The 18910-nt window shown below is 35.5% G+C and overlaps 1 protein-coding gene across 4 annotated transcripts in view; it reads left to right on the top strand.

Moving 5' to 3' along the window:
- GKAP1 (G kinase anchoring protein 1) overlaps window positions 1-18910 on the top strand; it is a 31585-nt gene that overhangs the window by 4791 nt on the left and 7884 nt on the right. For 3 of the 4 annotated variants that reach the window (XM_070742739.1, XM_070742741.1, XM_070742740.1), the window contains 3 exons: window positions 12299-12431; window positions 13864-13886; window positions 16610-16759. In XM_070742739.1, coding sequence (XP_070598840.1) covers window positions 12299-12431; window positions 13864-13886; window positions 16610-16759 — 306 coding nt within the window. The remainder of the gene's footprint in view (window positions 1-12298; window positions 12432-13863; window positions 13887-16609; window positions 16760-18910) is intronic. The other variant, XM_070742742.1, reaches the window with a different exon arrangement.

The following is an 18910-nucleotide window of genomic DNA, read 5'->3' as shown; positions in this document are numbered from 1 at the left end:
GCCTTGTAGGGCCAAAAGTTAACCTCTAGGTTACAGTATCCATTCTCTCCCCCCCCTCTATATATTCATTCCTCATTTTATGACCACTCATTCAGTGACCATTTAAAATTATAAGGAACAAGGGTAGACTTTCAATTTTTCTTGAACTTGCAGCCTTCCCAGGGTCCCTGCAGTCATTTGACTGCAATACAAACAATTGATTTGTACTTAAAACAGGTTCAGGTTTCTATGGTCATATTCCCTTAAAATCAATGGGGAAATTGGCAGGAGGGTCGCAAGTTATTCCCATTCTCTCCTTTTGTTCGCTGCCTATTTGTATTATGTAGGTTCTACCTGCTCACGTTTCATAGTGCCTGCCCACAACTCCTGGCTGCCGGTGGCACCTGTAGTTCTCATTTGCCAGCTTGCTTGCTGTCACACATCTCTTCTTATGTCATGGTCAAGTGAGTTCCTTGTTTAATAAGCTATACAGTCCTGGGGTTACACAGCAACCAACACTGCCAGAATTGCCACCACTAAACATTGTGATCATATGTTGTTCAGAACCACATTGGGTAACAATGGAATTTCCAGCCTGAATTTCCAGCGAGTCCAGTTGTAAAGACTACCTGTACATACATCTACAGGCTTTTATATGATTCAACATGAGTTGATTAAAGTGGCTTACCAATCTAACCTCAATGTTGGTTTGAAACATCCATTGACAAAAAATATGTGTGAGAATATAATAACATCAGAAGAGAAAGAATCATTAATCTTTTGCCATAGGTTATATTAAAATATACTGTTATCAAATTGAAAACTATTTATAAAATGCCTGAATCAGTTAATAAAATATTAATCTAAATTATATAATTTCAATTTAAACAAAGCAGATTTATCATTTCATCTGAAAAATATGAATCAAATAATAGAACAATAAATTTGAACTAACATTAGCTAGTTGTGCATTAGGATACCCATAGTCTTCTCATTTTGGTTTTGTTCTAATTATTAGAATTAAAAAATTAAGAAATGATAGTGTTCTGTTACGTCTGGGATTCTGCTCGGTTGTCCAAAAAATCAGGATCAATAAACAAACAACAAACTCTGCCTTCTGATTTAATTTGTCTGGGAACAACAAACTATAATTTTTGTTTAGGGCAAGGGAAAGATGAACAAAAGATATATTACAGTGTAAAACTTGTTCCTGAAAACCAGCGATATTGCCTTTCTATTACAAATGTATTGAGCTTTTTCTGATTTATTACATATAGCAGTGGATTCCTCAGGTGCTTGCAGAAAATATAATTATCAATTTCTAATGTAGAAGAAAGTAATCTATAAAAGAATTGTTTTGCAGTGTGGTATTAGAACAAAATGTAATTAGATGTTTTTTAATTTTAGATCACAGTTCAAAATATGGTAGCAAGTGTTCCATTGCTAGTTATATAACTGATTTTGTAAAAATAAATGATGAATCTTGGTGATAATAATGTTGTAATAAGATTGACTTCTGTTTTAATAGGCAAAGTATCCCCAGCATAATAGTTAGAAATACGTAAATATCTATATCTACCTACCTACCTACCTGCCTACCTACCTATTAAAGATATTAAAAATATCTTAATTGTTTAAAAATGTACCTATAAACATTTCCTAAGTATATCATTTTCTCTCTTTAAAATACTGTATTTTTCAGAGTATATAAGATGCACCTTCTCCACCCCACCCCACTCCAAAAAGTGGGTGAAAATTTAGGTGCCTGTTATAGACCAAATAAGGATGTTTGGGGGCTTCCAAGCCCTCAGCGCGTTTTCGCTCTCCCAGGCCCCCAGAAGCACTCTATAGACCAAACATGAGGCCATTTTTGGCAAAAAAAGTGGGGGGCATTTTTGCCAAAAATAGGCTACACAGAGCACTGCGGAGTGCTTCTGGGAGCCGGGGAGGGCAATAACATGATGCGCAAAGGCCAAAATCTATTTTTTTATTGTTTTCCTCCTATAAATTTAGGTGCATCTTATAGTCCAGTGCATCTTATAGTCCAGAAAATGTGATATCTTTTTGATAAGAACAATTCAGTTTAATATATGAGGGATGAATTGGGGCTTAAATTTACAATAGTATAATAGACATTCCAAGGAGGAAATCAAAATACTGTATGTATTTCTGCGTATATTTTAGGCATTCAAACAGGAATTTCTAATCACAGGGCTAGGATTGGAAATATGTCCCGAGTCAGGGCAAGGAAGAAGGAAACAAAACCCATGTGCTTTGATTGTTCATTTAATAAAGAGTCACTGCTATTTGCTGTGATGCAGAAGAAGGTCTGGGTGGCAAAGTGACCAGTTACTATGGTTCTCCTGAGTTAGTGATAAATGTACTTAGTCTGGATACTGACAAACAAACATACAATACTCATTCTGACTGAATTGTATTTGGAAATAGATAAGGTTTGAAAGAGAGGATTTGTTTAGGAAACATTTTTGAGTGGTAGCTCTGCCCTTTTTGATTTGAGATAAGGGATCCTTCACTCAGGGCCTTGAGACTTACCATGAAAGTACTGATAAGGAAAGAAGATTAAAAAACACTAAGCCTTAGCTGTTCACAATTCAACTTGCAGATACAAGGAGGCTCTAACAGCAAAATTGTTGTATAACTGATCCAGTAGTTTACCATAGTTAACCCTGGTTTCTTTTTAAGGTTCCTTTTGGTTTTCTACCCAAATTCTTATATTTCCAAAAGATAGAAGAGTGAAAAATGATGATTTTTCTTTTGGAAGATGCAGAGTCATCTGAGATGCAATTTCAGCTTCCAGTAAAATTTTGTTTCCCATAAAAGAATTCTCTGTGAGAATTTCCAGTGTTCAATAATTATTTGTACATTATTTGAATGGTGAAAAGACACTTACAAGGTGCAGTTGGAGAAGCACAGTTCTTCAGAAATCAATTCCTTAGGTCCTCATCTTTTCTATAGTCAGTAGAGTAAGCCTCTCTTGATCAAATTACCCTCCTCCAAGCTAAGAAACCCCATAGGTATCCATATCCTAATAGCTATAGATCAATTGTCTAGTAGTTGTGGTAGCTGTGATGGGTTCTGGTGCCATGGGTTTGAAAGATAATAATGAGGCCATAATGAATTCTGATGGCAGGAAGCGTTTGTCCTTAAATCCTGTAAGATTCAGACTTAGTCATTAAGTCAACAACTGTAATACATTTTTCTTTTCAGAGAAGGAACTGCTTTCTTACAGCAGAGGAGATATTCACGATTGGGTTCTCTTCCTACATAGTACCAGACTTTTTGATCAAGTTCCCTATGTGGTGATATCATATAAGCTGCTGTGAAAGCTATGAGGGCTAATGATGTAAAACTACCAAATTAATTATTCTTAATGGGGCATAGTGTCTTTGGTGCTTCTTCATGACATGCATGTTGAAATATAAGATAAAGAGATCCAAAAAATGAATAGAATTATTTTTACTCCATTACACCTGAGCTAAGAAGCAGAAATAGTGAACATGGTGGCAGAAATGTTTACCCTTTCTCTTCAGATTAGATATTTTTTATGCTTATACCCAATAATTATTTTCCTTTCATATGAAAATGTAATGAAACGTATAAAAACTACTGGGTTAAACAATTCAAATAATAAAAGATAAAATGAGCAGCAAGAATAAAAACCAACCCCAAGGCCTGCTTCCTCAAGGTAAGCTAAATGATAGAACTTAGCATGACACCCTACAAGTAATAGTAGGAAAGATTCTAGTAGTGTGTAGTATCCAGTGAGGTGTTTTTGTTAGATCACTGAGCTCCTACACTGTCAAGGAGAGCTGTGCTTTAAAACTGTTTTCCAAAATTCCAAATGTTTTTCCTCTCTTTAAAATTTTAAAAGAAATAAAAGTACCATTCATCTGTTAAGCAGCACTTCCTTCAAACAAGAGGATCTCAGGCATATATTCAATTTTTGTTTTAGAGAAAATGGAATGGAAGAGTCATATTAGATTCTAAAGGCCTCAAGAAGCATGTAAAGTCACATCAGTTTATATGGAAATGTCCAGATCATTCGAATGTGCTGTATTGAAAGGAGACTTTATCATTTTGGTGAGATCATACAGGCCTAAATATATAGTTCCACCCTTTGAAGATATTGCAAGTTTCTCTGGTTTATATATCAAATACATTTCAGTGCACATCCTCACCCTTTGAGTTTTCCTCAGCTTCCAAGATAGTTACAAAATTGCTGTCCATCTTAATTTCACATCTTGGATATTGGGAATCTCATGGCGTTTCGATAAAATATAGCAGATTCCACATTTTCCTTGAAGATGATAGCTCTGCAATTAGAACAGTTCTCACATCCTGTATTTTAGACCTCATTTTCTTGCCCTCATTGGCAGGGAATCAAGACCAAAGAATCATCACCTAAATGGAGCATTGCCTTTCAGTGCTACAAGTGCTACTCATCAGAGTCTTCTCTAAGTGAAAGCCTTCTCTGACATGATGGACATCAACAGTTTTTGAGAAGAACAATTCCCTTAAGGGGAAGAAATAATAGAGTAAAAGCTGAGCATCAGAAGCTGAGGAATATACTGTATATTGGGAGGGCTTACTGGCACGAAACAGGGCACCTACCTCAGATTCCCATAGTGTAAACTGATAACAACTACTGGCTTTCCTGTTTGGGCTGAGGGGCAAGCATATGCTGATATTGGTGACAATATAACTGCAAAGACTCATATCAACAGGAATGAAGCAGCTGCCAGTTGCAAGATATTTGGCCAAGGTCCTTTCTTCCATCTGGATACCGAATGGCTGAACCTTCATGACTGAAGACTGAACAGCACATATTTAAGGCACAAGTAGGTGAGACTGGACTTTTACAGACGTCTAAAGCACCTAAATGGAAACTCATTAAACAGCTATGAATTCACTTAGAACTTTTTGTTTCTTTGTCATAAGTGAAAAGGTAAAAATTATTGATCAGATGTCATGTTTCTTGTTTTCTGAATAATGCTGTTAGGGAAGGGCTACAGCTTACTATTGCAAAGAGGTGATTACAGCTTAGATTTTGGAGTTTGTCCATCATGTTGACCCAGGAGGGAAGGCATACTCTAGATGTATGTAAAGCTCTCAAAGTCTCTCAGAAGCATTCAGGATGTTCAGATGTGTAGATAACCCTTTTCTTTGTAATCCTCTTTTGTAAGAAGCAAAATAAATCTGGGCACCTATAATTGACATATTTTTGTTCTTTCCTCTAGAAAAACCTCACTGCTTCTACTCTGGCAACACTAACATTGAAATTCTCACCTGATATATCTATGAGCAGCCATTTGGATGTTAGTGTCCATGTTTATTAAGATGCTATTGATTGGACACCTTTGCTTTTTTCCTAACTTTTTTATTGGATGGGTATTAAAGCTTAGAATTGAAAGAATCAAAAGAGCAGTTTGGGATGCATAAGGCATACAATTATTATATGTAAAAATTAAAGTATTCTTAATTGGTAGCGATCCATACCCTGTTGAATGTACTTAAAGACACAAAGCTTACCTTACTGAATTGTCCTTAAGGGAGGGGTTTTTTTCCCTGATGTTCAGTTTAAATCTGGAGTTACAGAAAATAGATTAACTTTTTTTGAGTGACAGATTTCAGGTACTTGATGCTTTCATATTTTTGTTCAACCTTTCTCTTGTCAAAGCCAGCTGATTCATTTCTTTTTTTAAATTTTAAAAAAAATGTTTATCCATTTTTTAAATTTTCTAGCCATTTTTGATGAACTTCCCTGCACACATTGCAAATTAACTGGATTCTTCTTTAAAAAAAAAGAAAAAAAAGAAAATACCAAATCAGATATGGGTAAGAAATATTTCTTCACCCAGAGGGTCATTGGTTTATGGAATTCACTTCCAGAAGAGGTCGTGACAGCTGTCAGCCTTGATAGCTTCAAGGCAGGATTAGACAGATTCATGGATGCCAAGTGTATCGGTGGGTATTGAAACGGATGTCCATGTGCGGCCTCTATGTTGGTTGAGGCAGGCAGGATTCCCATGAGTACCATTTGTTGGGGGTCAGGGGAAAGGGAGGGTCTTGTCTTCTCTTTCTGCTCAAGATTCCCATGAACAATTGGTGGGCCACTGTGTGACACAGAATGCTGGACTCGATGGGCTTTGGCCTGTTTCAACATGGCTCTTCTTATGTTCTTATGCTCTTATTAGCTAGTCTTGAACTAAATTGCAATGTAGTTTAGGTGGGGTTCCTTTGTAAATATCCAAAAATTGCAATTATTGAGTTATAATGTCATCTCTGGATTACTAAATGATACAGAAGACATAAATCATATTCTCATGCTTCTAAATGCCACTGCTCTAATGAAAGATGTAGAATAGCTTTCAGTGTCTTGCTGTAACAAGTTTATCAACAATAAACAATCTTATTTGTATGTTGCCTCAATTTATATGCCATAGGAAATATGGACATTTTTCATATGTTCTTCAAATATTTTGACCAGAAGTAAAACTAATGCTGCATTATAAGAGAAGACAATGTGTACTTTTTCTGCTTATATCTTTCCCAATGTAGTGCAGAAAGGTTGTGATTTATGTAGAATAATTCTATTTGACAGCATTTATAAATTACTCCAATAAAAAAAGAAATAAAAAATATAGGAAATTCTACCAAAGCAACTAGATTAAGAAGCTATTAGAAGAATGATTCTTAAACATTATAGTATTGTGACTCCTAGGATGAAAAGTATTATATAAGCCCCCTTCATATGGCCCATTAATATGACTAGTGGTTATACTGGTTTTATGTTTCTGCAAGTAATATTTAAATAGACCATTTTTATAAGTAAATTATTGAATTTTAAGTAATACATTATAGCATGTCAGGCACGGACAACCAGACTCACATGTGAAGAGTTCAATTAGTTGTTTTATTGCTCAAACGTATTAGAATTACACAGGCTTTTAAGGAATCTTCTCAGAGTTCTAGTTTTTATCTGGGTGAGACTAGGTAAGGTTCAATGGCATTCAAAAGGGGAGGGGGGGTCAGACTTTGTCCTCTTGGGCCATGTAGGTATTCTAGGTTAGTTCCCCATTTGACACCTTCCCCTGGCTTGGACAATCTCTCTCCAACACAGTGTTTCTCAAACTCTGAAGCACACTGTATTTGTCCAGGAGAAATGAAGCGCAAAGTCTGGTAGAAGTATTGACCATGGTTTCATTTTGCCTATAGATGCAATCCCATCCCATTGGGTTTGGCTGGCATAGAATTTGAATCAAATAAATAAATAAATCATCAACATCATTATCATTATTTACAATCGTATCACAGCAGCCAGTTGTTTGGCTGGATTTGGCATTAATTACTAGTCAAGCCCAACCAAGGACCTTAGGACGTCATAATATGTTTTCGAAGTATCTGTGGAATTGAGCAGTATGGCTTTCTGCATTTGAGTTATGGTGATTTTGTTGATTTTTGAGCTGTTTGGAATGTAATTCCTGTGCTTTTGGGATAGCACCCAGTGTTCCAATCACCACTGGAATTACCACTGCTGATCTGTGCCATAATAGTTGAATTTCGTTTTTTAAGTCCTGGTATTTTGCATTTTTTTCGTGTTTCATCAACCTTGCTATCCCCTGGTATTGCGATGTTGATCATAATCACATTGTTTTTCTCAACCGGTGTAATGTCTGGTGTATTATATATCAGTACCTTTTATCCGTCTGTATGCAAAAATCCCACGAGATCTTGTCTAATTGATCTTCCCTGACTTTTTCAGGCTTGTTTTCCCACCACTTTGTAGCAGTATAGATGTTACAGTTTTTGCATAAATTCCAATTGATCATTTGTGCAACAGAGTTGTGTCATGATTTGTAGTCAGTCTGCAGGATTTTCTTGCAGCAGCTGAGCACATGGTCTAGAGTTTCATCAGCTTCCTTGCATTTAGCATAATTTGAGGATTTATCAATTTTGGCCTTTATGGTATTTGTGCGAATTGCCTGTTCTTGTGTAGCCAGGATCAGTGATTATGTCTCTTTTTTTAAAGTACCAGTGGTTAACCATAACCAATTTTTTCACTGTCCACTTTGTCTTTTATTTTTTCCAGTAATTGGCCATGTAATGCTTGCCAACTCTCCATTCTTGATTTTATCACATTTTTTCTGTATTCTTGTGTTGTCTGTTGGGTCTTCAGTAGATTTTTGTTCTTTACTCCAGTTAATAAATACTCTTGATTTTCTTTCAAATAATCCACCGGTTCATGCTTTTCTTCTTCAACTGTTTGCTTTACTTGTAATAGTCCTCTGCCACCTGATTTTTGAGGCAGGTAAAGTCTGTCAATGTCACCACATGGATGTAAACTGTACTGCATTGTCATTAGTTTTCTAGTTCTTCAATCCAGAATGTCCAAATGAGCTTGTGTCCAGCCGTGTATCTTATGATTGGTATTGCCTAGGTATTCATGGCCTTGATAGTGTTTCCACCATTTAAAATTTAGATTTCAAAATTTTCTTGACTGTTAGTGTACACACTTCTGATGATAGTTTTCACTTCTCCATGTCTGATGTTACTCATCTGCAGGAAGCCCAGGTATTTGTAGGTTTCATTTTGATTACATTTAATTAATTGGCCATTTCAGTTCTGTCACATATAGTGATTTTACCCCTTTTACAGTGGCACATTTTCCCATGCCAAACTGCATCAATATATCTGTACTGAATATTTGGACTTTATTGGTCAGTGATTGGATTTCTGTTCTGACTTTCCATACAGTTTCAAGTCATCTGTATACAGTAAGTATGGTTTTTTTTAGCTGATAGTGGGATCATTGCGATGATAAAGAGGAGGGGGGAAAGTGAGTCCTCCTGAAAAATTCCTCTCTTGATGTTAACCATTCCATAGTTCTCATTACCTACTACCAAGTCAGTTCTTCTTTGTTTCATCACTTTTTCAGTGAATGGTGTAATATTTTATTGGTGCCAGTTGTTTCTAAGCATTTGATGATCCAACTGTATGGCAGTGAGTCAAAGTCCTTTTTTAATAAATCCAGACCATATTCAAGTTTGTTTTTCTCCTTCTTACAGTTTTCTAGTATCATTTTGTCAATAAGGAGCTGATCTTTTGTGCCTTTGCTTCTTATTTTGTTGCCTATTTGTTCTTCTGGCAAGATGTTATTTGTTTCCAAATAATCCATTATGTTCTCTGCAATTATTCCAGTGAGTAATTTGAAGGTTGTTGGCAAGCATGTTATTGGCCTGTAATTTCCAGGCCTTGTTCCTTTAGTTGCATCTTTCTGAATCTAGTATGTTTTTCTAGTTGTCAACCATTCATCAGTTTGACCATTTTGTAGCATTTCATTCAGTTGCATGGCCAATATTGTGTGCAAACTGGTCAGATATTTGAGCTAGAAACCATATAATTGGTCATTTCCCAGTGATGTCCAGTTCTTTACCTTTTTTACTCAATTTTTGACCATCTCAGTTATTATTTCTAATACTTGCATTTGCTTCTTGCCAACACTTTTCTCAAAGTCTTGTATCCACCTTGCTTCCTTATTTTAATCCTTTGCATTTTCCCACAGTTTTTTCCAGTATTCAACTGTGGCTTGCTTTTCTGGTTTTTCACTTTTGGAATTGTCATTTGCACTAAGGCTTTGGGAGAAACGCCTTTGATCTGACCAAAATTGCTAATTTTGCTTGTACTGGATGATTCTTCTATCATATCTTTCAATTTTTCTGGCTGTTGCTGTTATTTATTGTTTTATAGTTTCAAGTACTTTTTCAATTTTTCTTGTATCAAGCCTGCATCTTCTGTTTTTTAGCTGTTGTTCATGCATCTGCTATCATATGCTCTGGGTTTTTTAATTTTTGTTCCAGTCGAATTTTCCACTTTGGCTTTGATGTTTTTTCTGCCTTTTGACTGGGTGCTTTGATTTTAATACCTAGTTCCTTACTGACTATTGCAGGTGCACTGTACATTAACTGATTTGTTTCTAACATGGATGCCAATTCAATTGTTGAAAGCACTACATTAACCATTGTCACTATATGTGCTACGTTTTCCTTAGGCACAATTTTTAATGATGCTAAACATTTCCTTTCCTCATTGGACAGTAAATACTCGATGATTTTGTCCTTCAATTCCATTTTTTTGAGTTAGTTCATCAATTGGTTCTACGAGTCTGTGGAGAGGGGCGGCATACAAATCTAATAAATAATAATAATAATAATAATAATAATAATAATAATAATAATGACTCGTTCTGGTGGTGGTACTATTGCTTCTTCACTAACAGTGTCTTCCCCTGGAAGTTTCATCATGATGTATTCAGTTGTTTCTCAAGTTTCAGTTGTTTCCATTTATGGGGGTTTTTTTTAATTTGACAATTTGTCTCAATTTCTTCTAGTTCAATTTTACTGAACACTTTATTTCATATAATAAATCGCCTTTTGATCTGCAAGTTGTTGTTCACTAGTATTTGAATCTGAATATTGTTTCCATAATTCATACATTTATGCTTTATGTATTATGCTTTAACCCCTTTTTTCTGGCTATGAGTTGTAGTAATAAGCCATTATGGCACGATTTTCATCTGCACTATATTTTTGTCATTTTTATTGGCTGGTCCACTTCTAGCCAACTTGTCAACGGATGCCCAGGAACCTCAACATCTGCCGCTGCCTGTGTAGAACCGCGTGACGACCGATGCAGTATAGAATTTTTGTTTGTTAGTTTTACCATGTTGTATGGGTTGGCAAGTTCTCCTCCGTTATCATCCGGGCTTGGAACTGTCAACAACAGAGTTGTTGTTGTTGTTATCCTTCATAAGTTATTCTTTAGTACACAATAATATGCAATGAAGCTAAACAAATAATTTAATTTCACAGTTCTTCTTTATAGTTTACAAAATTTGGTTACAGAAAAAGACCTCATGGTCCATCTAGTTTGCCCTTATACTATTTCATGTATTTTATCTTAGGATGGATATATGTTTATCCCAGGCATGTTTAAATTCAGTTACTGTGGATTTAATCTATAGAATTAATCTATGGAATTCAATAATACAAAAAATACAAATACAACTTAGGCAACTTATTAGAGTAATTAATGGATGTTAAAATCATTATGGCTACTCATGATGATGCTTATACCCTGCTTTTGTTTCCTTGAATGACAGTAAAACTATAGAATCATATTTGAAGTTATTTATTTATTTATTTATTTATTTATTTCATTCTTATTCCACTTTTATTACTTTATAAGTAATTCAAGGCAGTGAACATACCTAATACTCCACCTTCCTCCTCTTTTTCCCACAACAACAACCCTGTGAGGTGGATTGGCCTAAGAGAGAATTACTGGTACAAGGGCACGCAATTGGCTTTAATGCCTAAGGCAGGACCAGAACTTCTTCATATGAAGGATAAAAGCATTTGGGACAATTAAGAGAATGGCAGATTAAGAAAATAATGTTATACTAACGTTATATAATGTTATGCAGTTCATGTAATGCTAAATAGAGTTCACCTATTTAGATATTTGGAGAAATATTCAAAATTAATAGCACCACCTAAGAATGCCTCTACTTACAAACTTTTCTAGATAAGAACTCGGTGTTCAAGATTTTTTTGCCTCTTCTCGAGAACCATTTTCCACTTACAAACCTGAGCCTCCGAAACTGTAACCGGAAAAGGCAGGATGTAGCCTCCATGGGGCCTCTCTAGGAATTTATTTATTCAATTTTTATGCCATCCTTCTCCTTAGACTCAGGGCGGCTTACAACATGTTAGCAATAGCACTTTTTAAAAGAGCCAGCATATTGCCCCCACAATCCAGGTCCTTATTTTACCCACCTCGGGAGGATGGAAGGCTGAGTCAACCTTGAGCCGGTGATGAGATTTGAATTGCTGACCTTCAGATCTACAGTCAGTTTCAGTGGCCTGCAGTACAGCACTCTACCTGCTACCTTACCCCGGCTCTCCTGGGAGGAAACAGGGCCTCCACCCTCCCTGTGGTTTCCCCAATTGCACACATTATTTGCTTTTACATTGATTCCTATGGGAAAAATTGCTTCTTCTTACAAACTTTTCTACTTAAGAACCTGGTCACGGAACGAATTAAGTTCATGAGTAGAGGTACCACTATATATTGTAAATCAAAATGTTATATGTTTCAATTCCTTTTTATGCTTAATTTGTTTTGATAGAAGTTTACTGTATGCATTCTTGAAATAATTATAATACACACACACACACACATTTATTTATTTGCTTACTTATTTACTTATTTATTTATTCATTTATTCATTCTGTTATAGGAATATGAACATGTTGAAAATACATCTCTTCCACCAAAGGTTATACATAAAAAAGAGAAACGAAAAATTCATCAAGGAAAAGACAAACCTCTCACAGTGTCTTTAAAAGATTTTCAGTCTGATTCTAACATAGGTATGTTTTTATTTTTAATTGTGCATCAGAATAGATGTTTGGAACAATCCTTAAACTTAGAACTTTTGCCAGCTTGGGGAAACTGATTTATAAGGCAATTAAAAGGAATTGCATTCAGGAAGTTAATATTAAAATTACTGAAAATGCTGTTACTTTTAAAATATTACATGTGTTACATATTATACTTAATAATCAATATGAAATCAATACTTCGTGGCATGAATATCCCATTTTTTTACCACTAAGAAACTTTAACAACTAATAGATTAAATATAAAAAATGCTGAAAGCAATGATACAACACATATGAATTCACACACTGTCTTACAATTAAGGCCACTTAACGTAATAAAGAGAGAGGAAAATGAATTTTAACCATCCTTCTTGAATGCCCTTCGACTGAAAAGCATGTAAGAGCATTCCCAAACTAATTCTACTGCATCCCTTTAAAATTCAAGGCAATAACTCAGTCCTAATTTGAAAGCACCCAGATAAATTTGTGGAAAGTACTGTAATATGTTATGAACAGGGATTCAATGTCAGGAGTTATGAACAGGGATTCCATTCCTTGCAACTTCTAGTTATTCTTCAAAGGCAGCCATATACAGTACACTGAATATATTACTTGGAGTTGGGAAGATCAGGGATAACTTATCATTATTACTTTATGGATCATAATTTAAAGTTTAGAACAGTTGAACCTGAGTAAAGTCTATCATCCAGGAATTGAGAAGTCAGTGCAGAATGTAATCCTTGACCTAGAGAAATGGTTTAGGAAGATAAAACAGTTTATGCTTTTGAAAGGTGTTGAGAATTCCTGGCGAATCACCAGGTTGAACCACAATTGTTTTCCAGCTAAGGTCATTCTTCAAGATAAAGGCAGTTTATATTTTTAAAATTCAGAGACTAAAACTTTTTTTAGCAAATGTCTTTTGGTTTGTGTTGATTGGTGGGGTAGATGTTGAAAGACATTTAACTTTAAAAGCTAAGAAAATTAACGGATCTTGATGAGAGGAAAGAGTCAAATTGATTAATGGATTAGAATTTAAATAAAAACACATGGATGCTGGAAATTTAGTTGAATGGAAATATTTTCATTAGAGCAGGCCAAAACTCTATTTTCTTCAATTCTAGAGTTTTTAAACTCCTGCCCAATGCCCACTCAGTATTTCGAGTGAAAGCAAGAAAAAGAGATTGGAGACCAAGGTTCAAAATGTCTCTATTTCCTCTACAGTTAGTGTGCAAAAATACTACTCCGGGTTTACTCTAGTATTCTCATTTTTATGGTTAATGCTTAGACGCAAGAAACAAGAAATTTAAATTTAGGGTATCTTTTAAAATAATTTTTGTAATTATATGTTTGAAATTTGATTTTGGGGTGGGATCTTCAGAATTATTTCAGAAATTTACCTAAGATATTTCTCATGTTTCAGATCATTTTCCCAAAAGGCAAGAGGTAAGATCTTGAGTTTAACATGACATTAATTATTCTACATTTCTAAGTGACATAGTTTTTTTAAAATTGCTATTTTGTATAACACTTTCAATTATGTACGGCAAGTTACTGCTGAATACTTTCTTTTATATAACAGTCAATATAATGGCCTCAATAGCCCAGATAAATACTTTAACTCAGCCCAACAAGATGGACTAAACCTGTAGCCCCCTAACTTTTGGATACCAGGGACCAATTATTTTCATGGACCAGTAGGAGCATGAATTCATGTGCTGCCTGCATCCCGTGGATGGAACTTTTTCCTTGTTGGTGCGGCCAGGTTTCTGGCATGTTGCAGTCCACGGATTGGGGATTAGGGACCCCTGGACTAGGCTAACAAATGAACACCTTATATGTCCAGATTAATTTTATTGTAACAGCTATAGTAACAGAATCTTGCAAATTTGATTATTCTTCCCCTCCTTCACTTTATCCTTGTGTGAGCTAGGGAAGGGCTTGTCTGAGATGTTTTCTCACATTTTTTTGGCCCAGTCTCAGGCCTTTCTTGCCTGACCACTGCCATAGCAGTTCTTCCTTCTGTTGTTCAGGGACATTCCTGTACCTCTACAGTTTGATATATAGTTCGTCCTCAACTTATGGACTGGAATTTTAGTCATTAAGAAGACATCCATTTGACTGCTGTGCTCAATGCCTGTGATCCAGGTTGACTCAGCTATCATGTGGGTTGTTGAGCCTTGCGAGTAAAGTCTCTCCCCACCCCCCCGTCTTCGGCCACTTATGGTATTTTTGCCTTTTTCTGCAGCTTCAGGCATGCCCAGTCAATATGGAGCATGGTCTTCCATCAAGGCCACCTCATACAATCCCGCAAGTGGGCTCCATTCTTACGATCTTTGGAAGGTTGTTTCAGCAACTAACATAATTTGGAGAAGGGACCTTCTGAGTGATCATGAGAACAATTATATTTGCTACATAGTTTCCTAGGGGAGGAAGGCTAGAAAGTTAGTGAATGCTACCATTCTAAGGGCCTGAAATCATTACGCTGCAGGAATGCACCTCTGTTAGGCCTAAATCCATGAATATGTAGATCTTCTTCCTACTTAGGTTTGTTGTGTTTCCACTATGGACAGAATTTGGCCAGACTAAGTATTTTAATATCTGCATCTACCATATGCTCTCTGAACTCTTCACTACTTATGAACTCTGAATTGTTAGGGAGTGGCTTTCTCTCACACAAAATAACAAGGTTGAGCCGTCTTGGAATATACCTCCTGTTTCCTGGGAATCCAGCCAACTACTGTACATTCCATCACAATCTCAAATATTCCAAATCACATTTTTATTCAGAGAAAGTATTCGGAATCCAAGGAATGTTTCTTTTTAATTTTCACACTAAATTAAATGAATAGCAATACAAATTGTTTAGTTCTGTTTATTATACATTCTTTATTTGTGACTAATGACTGATTAAACATTTTTCCTGAATAAATTTGTAATACAAAGTAGGATTTCTTAAGTTCCAAAATAATAATCTCAAGCTCCAGTTCATTGTTGTGCATCCATTATGCTTGCTCATGCCTTAACTTTCTATTAATCCATCACAACTTTTTTCTTCCTTTTTTGAAGGGCCCTTTCTTAATAATTATGTATGTCTTCTTTACTGGAGTCCACCTGGCAAATATTACATAAGTTCCCCTTGGATTATGAGTTTTACATCAATATAGCTTGTGAGCAATTCAAGACCTATTTTCAATTGAGTTTTACAAGACAAATTATGATTGAATTTAATGAGGCCTTGTTTAAGTCACAGAGGTTTAAAATCATTAGTTCAGTAGTTCATTTCAACAAATTAGAGTTAATGCTAGCTGCATGTAATCCTTGACTAACAAACATTCATTTAATCACAGTTCCAAGTTACAGTGGCACTGAAAAAAATTACTTACAACCATTGCAGTATCCCCATGGTCAGATAGTCAAAATTTGGATGCTTGGCAGCTAGTATGTATTTATAACAGTTGCAGCATCCCAGGGTCATGTGATCACCATTTCCAATCTCAGACAGCTTTTGGAAAGCAAAGTAATGGGGAACTCTGGATTCACTTAAAAGCTGAAATGATTTGCTTAACAACTGTGGAAAACATAGTCATAAAATTGGGTATGACTCACTTAACAGCTACTTTTCCTAGCAATTGCATGAGCAGCTTGGGAGCAGGTGCAAAACTTCTGTTTTGGTTTGAAAACTGATCAGGCTTAGTACCATAGCAGCAAAGCAGAAGTGCTGTCAAAATTCACTCTCATTTTGCCCACATAAGCCTATAACAAAGCTCAAGGTGGATTTTAAGAGTGATTTTACCTTGCCTCCACAAATTTATTTTTTCTTTTAGGGGTTAAAGTATGATTTGAGAACTCTTGTTTTAGGTGGCTTATCTAAAATAGATGGAAAGCTATAAAATGGGAGAACACATACGTGGCTTTAAGGCTTATTACAACTTCTTATAACTCTTGTTCAGCATTACATTCAAATGCAGTTGGATATTTATAGTATCCTTGGGAATTATTACGCTTTGATCAACAGTGACAGTTCATATTTAAATCTATCCATGAGCATAGGATTTCTTGATAAGAATTTATAAGTTCTGTTTTGAAATTGAACCATGAGCCTTAAAACAATTATTGTCTAGCTGTTGGGTGGTTTTTGTTAGAAGTTAATTATAGTTTCTTTACAGGAATTGAACTCGCCACATACTCTCTTGAATGATGGCGAATTCTTCAATAGACTGGAAGATGATATACATAAAATTCTAAATAAAGAAAAAAGAAGGGAGCCTATCACAGATTATGGAATAGATAACAGTACATTTTGTGACCGCACACAGGTATATTTAAGAGGAATTAAATACATATAATATAAGCAGTTTAAGGAGTATAGATGAATTAGAGGAGTCAAAATTGATTATCTTAAACAACTCAGAAACTAAGCAGCATAACACTTGCAAAAAAAAATTTCAGTAAATTTCTTGATATTAGAAATTATCTGACAAGCAATTATATCACCTTAATGGGCCATAGTTTTGCTTGTTCTCCTTCTCTTTTCTTCATCTTTGTTTTTTATTGTGTCAAATATATAGACAGAATTTTCTATTAATCTTAGTTAAGTAACTGGAGCTTTTATATTTCAAGAGCATGATAAAATATTTTAAATAAATAGAAAACAAATTAATAGCTGGTTTTTTGTGTTACAGAAAAGTCCACAAATAAAATAGAATTGTTATTTTCATATATTTGGCAATAATGCAAAGAATGTTGGCAACAAAAGGTTCTTATTTGCACAGGAAAGGTAATGTTAGTATTGGTTAGGATATTCTTACTGTCTTGCCAAGTCTGACAGGTCAATTTTGTGTTCCTCTAAAAACACCTGCCAATAATCTTTCTATGCTAGAAATTTTTGTTCCTGTAATCTTTAAGTGGAGAAAACAGTACATGATACTGTTTTTATTGCAGCAGTTTTTCAGCCAAGGGTACCTCAAATCCAGGACCCCTGATTCCATTGAAATTTGATAAATTTCTTTTGTGAAACATTTGATGACAAAATTATCATAAGACAAGTTATGATATACAGGTGAAACTCAAAAAATTAGAATAGCATGCAAAAATTCATTTATTTCAGTAATGCAACTTAAAAGGTGAGACATAATATATGAAAGAGACTAATTACATGCAAGGCAAGATGGTTCAAGCCATGATTTATCATAATTGTGTTGATTATGGGGTACAGCTTGTGAAAACCCCAAATCTTCCACCTCAGAAAATTAGAATATTGCATTCAATCAATAAAACAAAGATTGTACATAGAACAATATCGGACTTCTGAAGAGTATAAGCAGGCATATAATAATAATAATAATAATAATAATAATAATAATAATAATAATAATAATAATAATTTATTAGATTTGTATGCCGCCCCTCTCCGAAGACTCAGAACTTGATTTCGGCCCCTTCTGCAGCAATAACTGCCTCAATGGGGTGTGGAATGGAAGCTATTAGCCTGTGGCACTGCTGGGGTATTATGGAAGACCAGGATTCTTCAGTAGCTGCCTTCAGCTCTTTTGCATTGTTCGGTCTCATGTTTCTCTTGGCAATACCCCATAGATTTTCTATGGGATTCAGGTCAGGTAAGTTTGCTGGCCAATCAAGCACAGGACTCCCATGGTCATTGCAACAGGTTTTGGTGCTTTTGGCAATGTGCAGGGTCCAAATCCTGTTGAAAATTGAAATCAGCATCCCCATAAAGCTCATCTGAGGAAGGAAGCATGAAGTGCTCCAAATCTCCCTGTAGACAGCTGCGTTGACTCTGATCTTAATGAAGCACAGTGGACCAACACCAGCAGATGACATGGCTCCCCAAATCAACACAGACTGTGGAAACTTGCATCTCATTTGGAAACCAAGGACTCAGGGTATGGAGGAAGAATGGAAAGGCACACACAAGATACTTGAAGTCTAGTGTGAAGTTTACTGAAATAAATGAACTTTTGCACGATATTCTAATTTTTCAACTTTTACCTGTATTACAAAAGTTATTACAAAATGTGATGTTTGACTCTGCTATATAGTTCAACATGAGCTATGTTTAAGTCAGCTACATTTCTGAATGTATCCCAACTTTAGTAGTGAGGACAATGCATTAGAAGTTCAGCAATTACTAAAAAAATGAGGAATCTGGAAAGGAAATAATCTCTGAAGCGATGACTCAACAGGTCCCAGGTGGTCTGGTGTACTACTAAAAGTCTCTTGTCTGTTTGTAACATTCTTATCGCCAGAAGGCTGCATCTTAGAGCAACAATTTGTGACTCAAGGTATAGGTAGTCCTCAATTTACAGATGATCACTTAGCAACTGCTTGATGTTCCAGTGGACTCTGAAAATGGGATTTAACCCAGATTCTATTCTGGCAAAAAAAAATCTGGTTTTGGGCAATTAAAAACTGGACTGCATTTAGGGCTATTTGCAGCATCCCACAGATAC

Source organism: Erythrolamprus reginae, chromosome 2 (assembly GCF_031021105.1).
Source record: "Erythrolamprus reginae isolate rEryReg1 chromosome 2, rEryReg1.hap1, whole genome shotgun sequence".
Lineage (NCBI taxonomy): Eukaryota > Metazoa > Chordata > Lepidosauria > Squamata > Dipsadidae > Erythrolamprus > Erythrolamprus reginae.
Note: the sequence above shows the minus strand (reverse complement) of the source record. Positions and strands in the feature narration are given on the sequence as shown.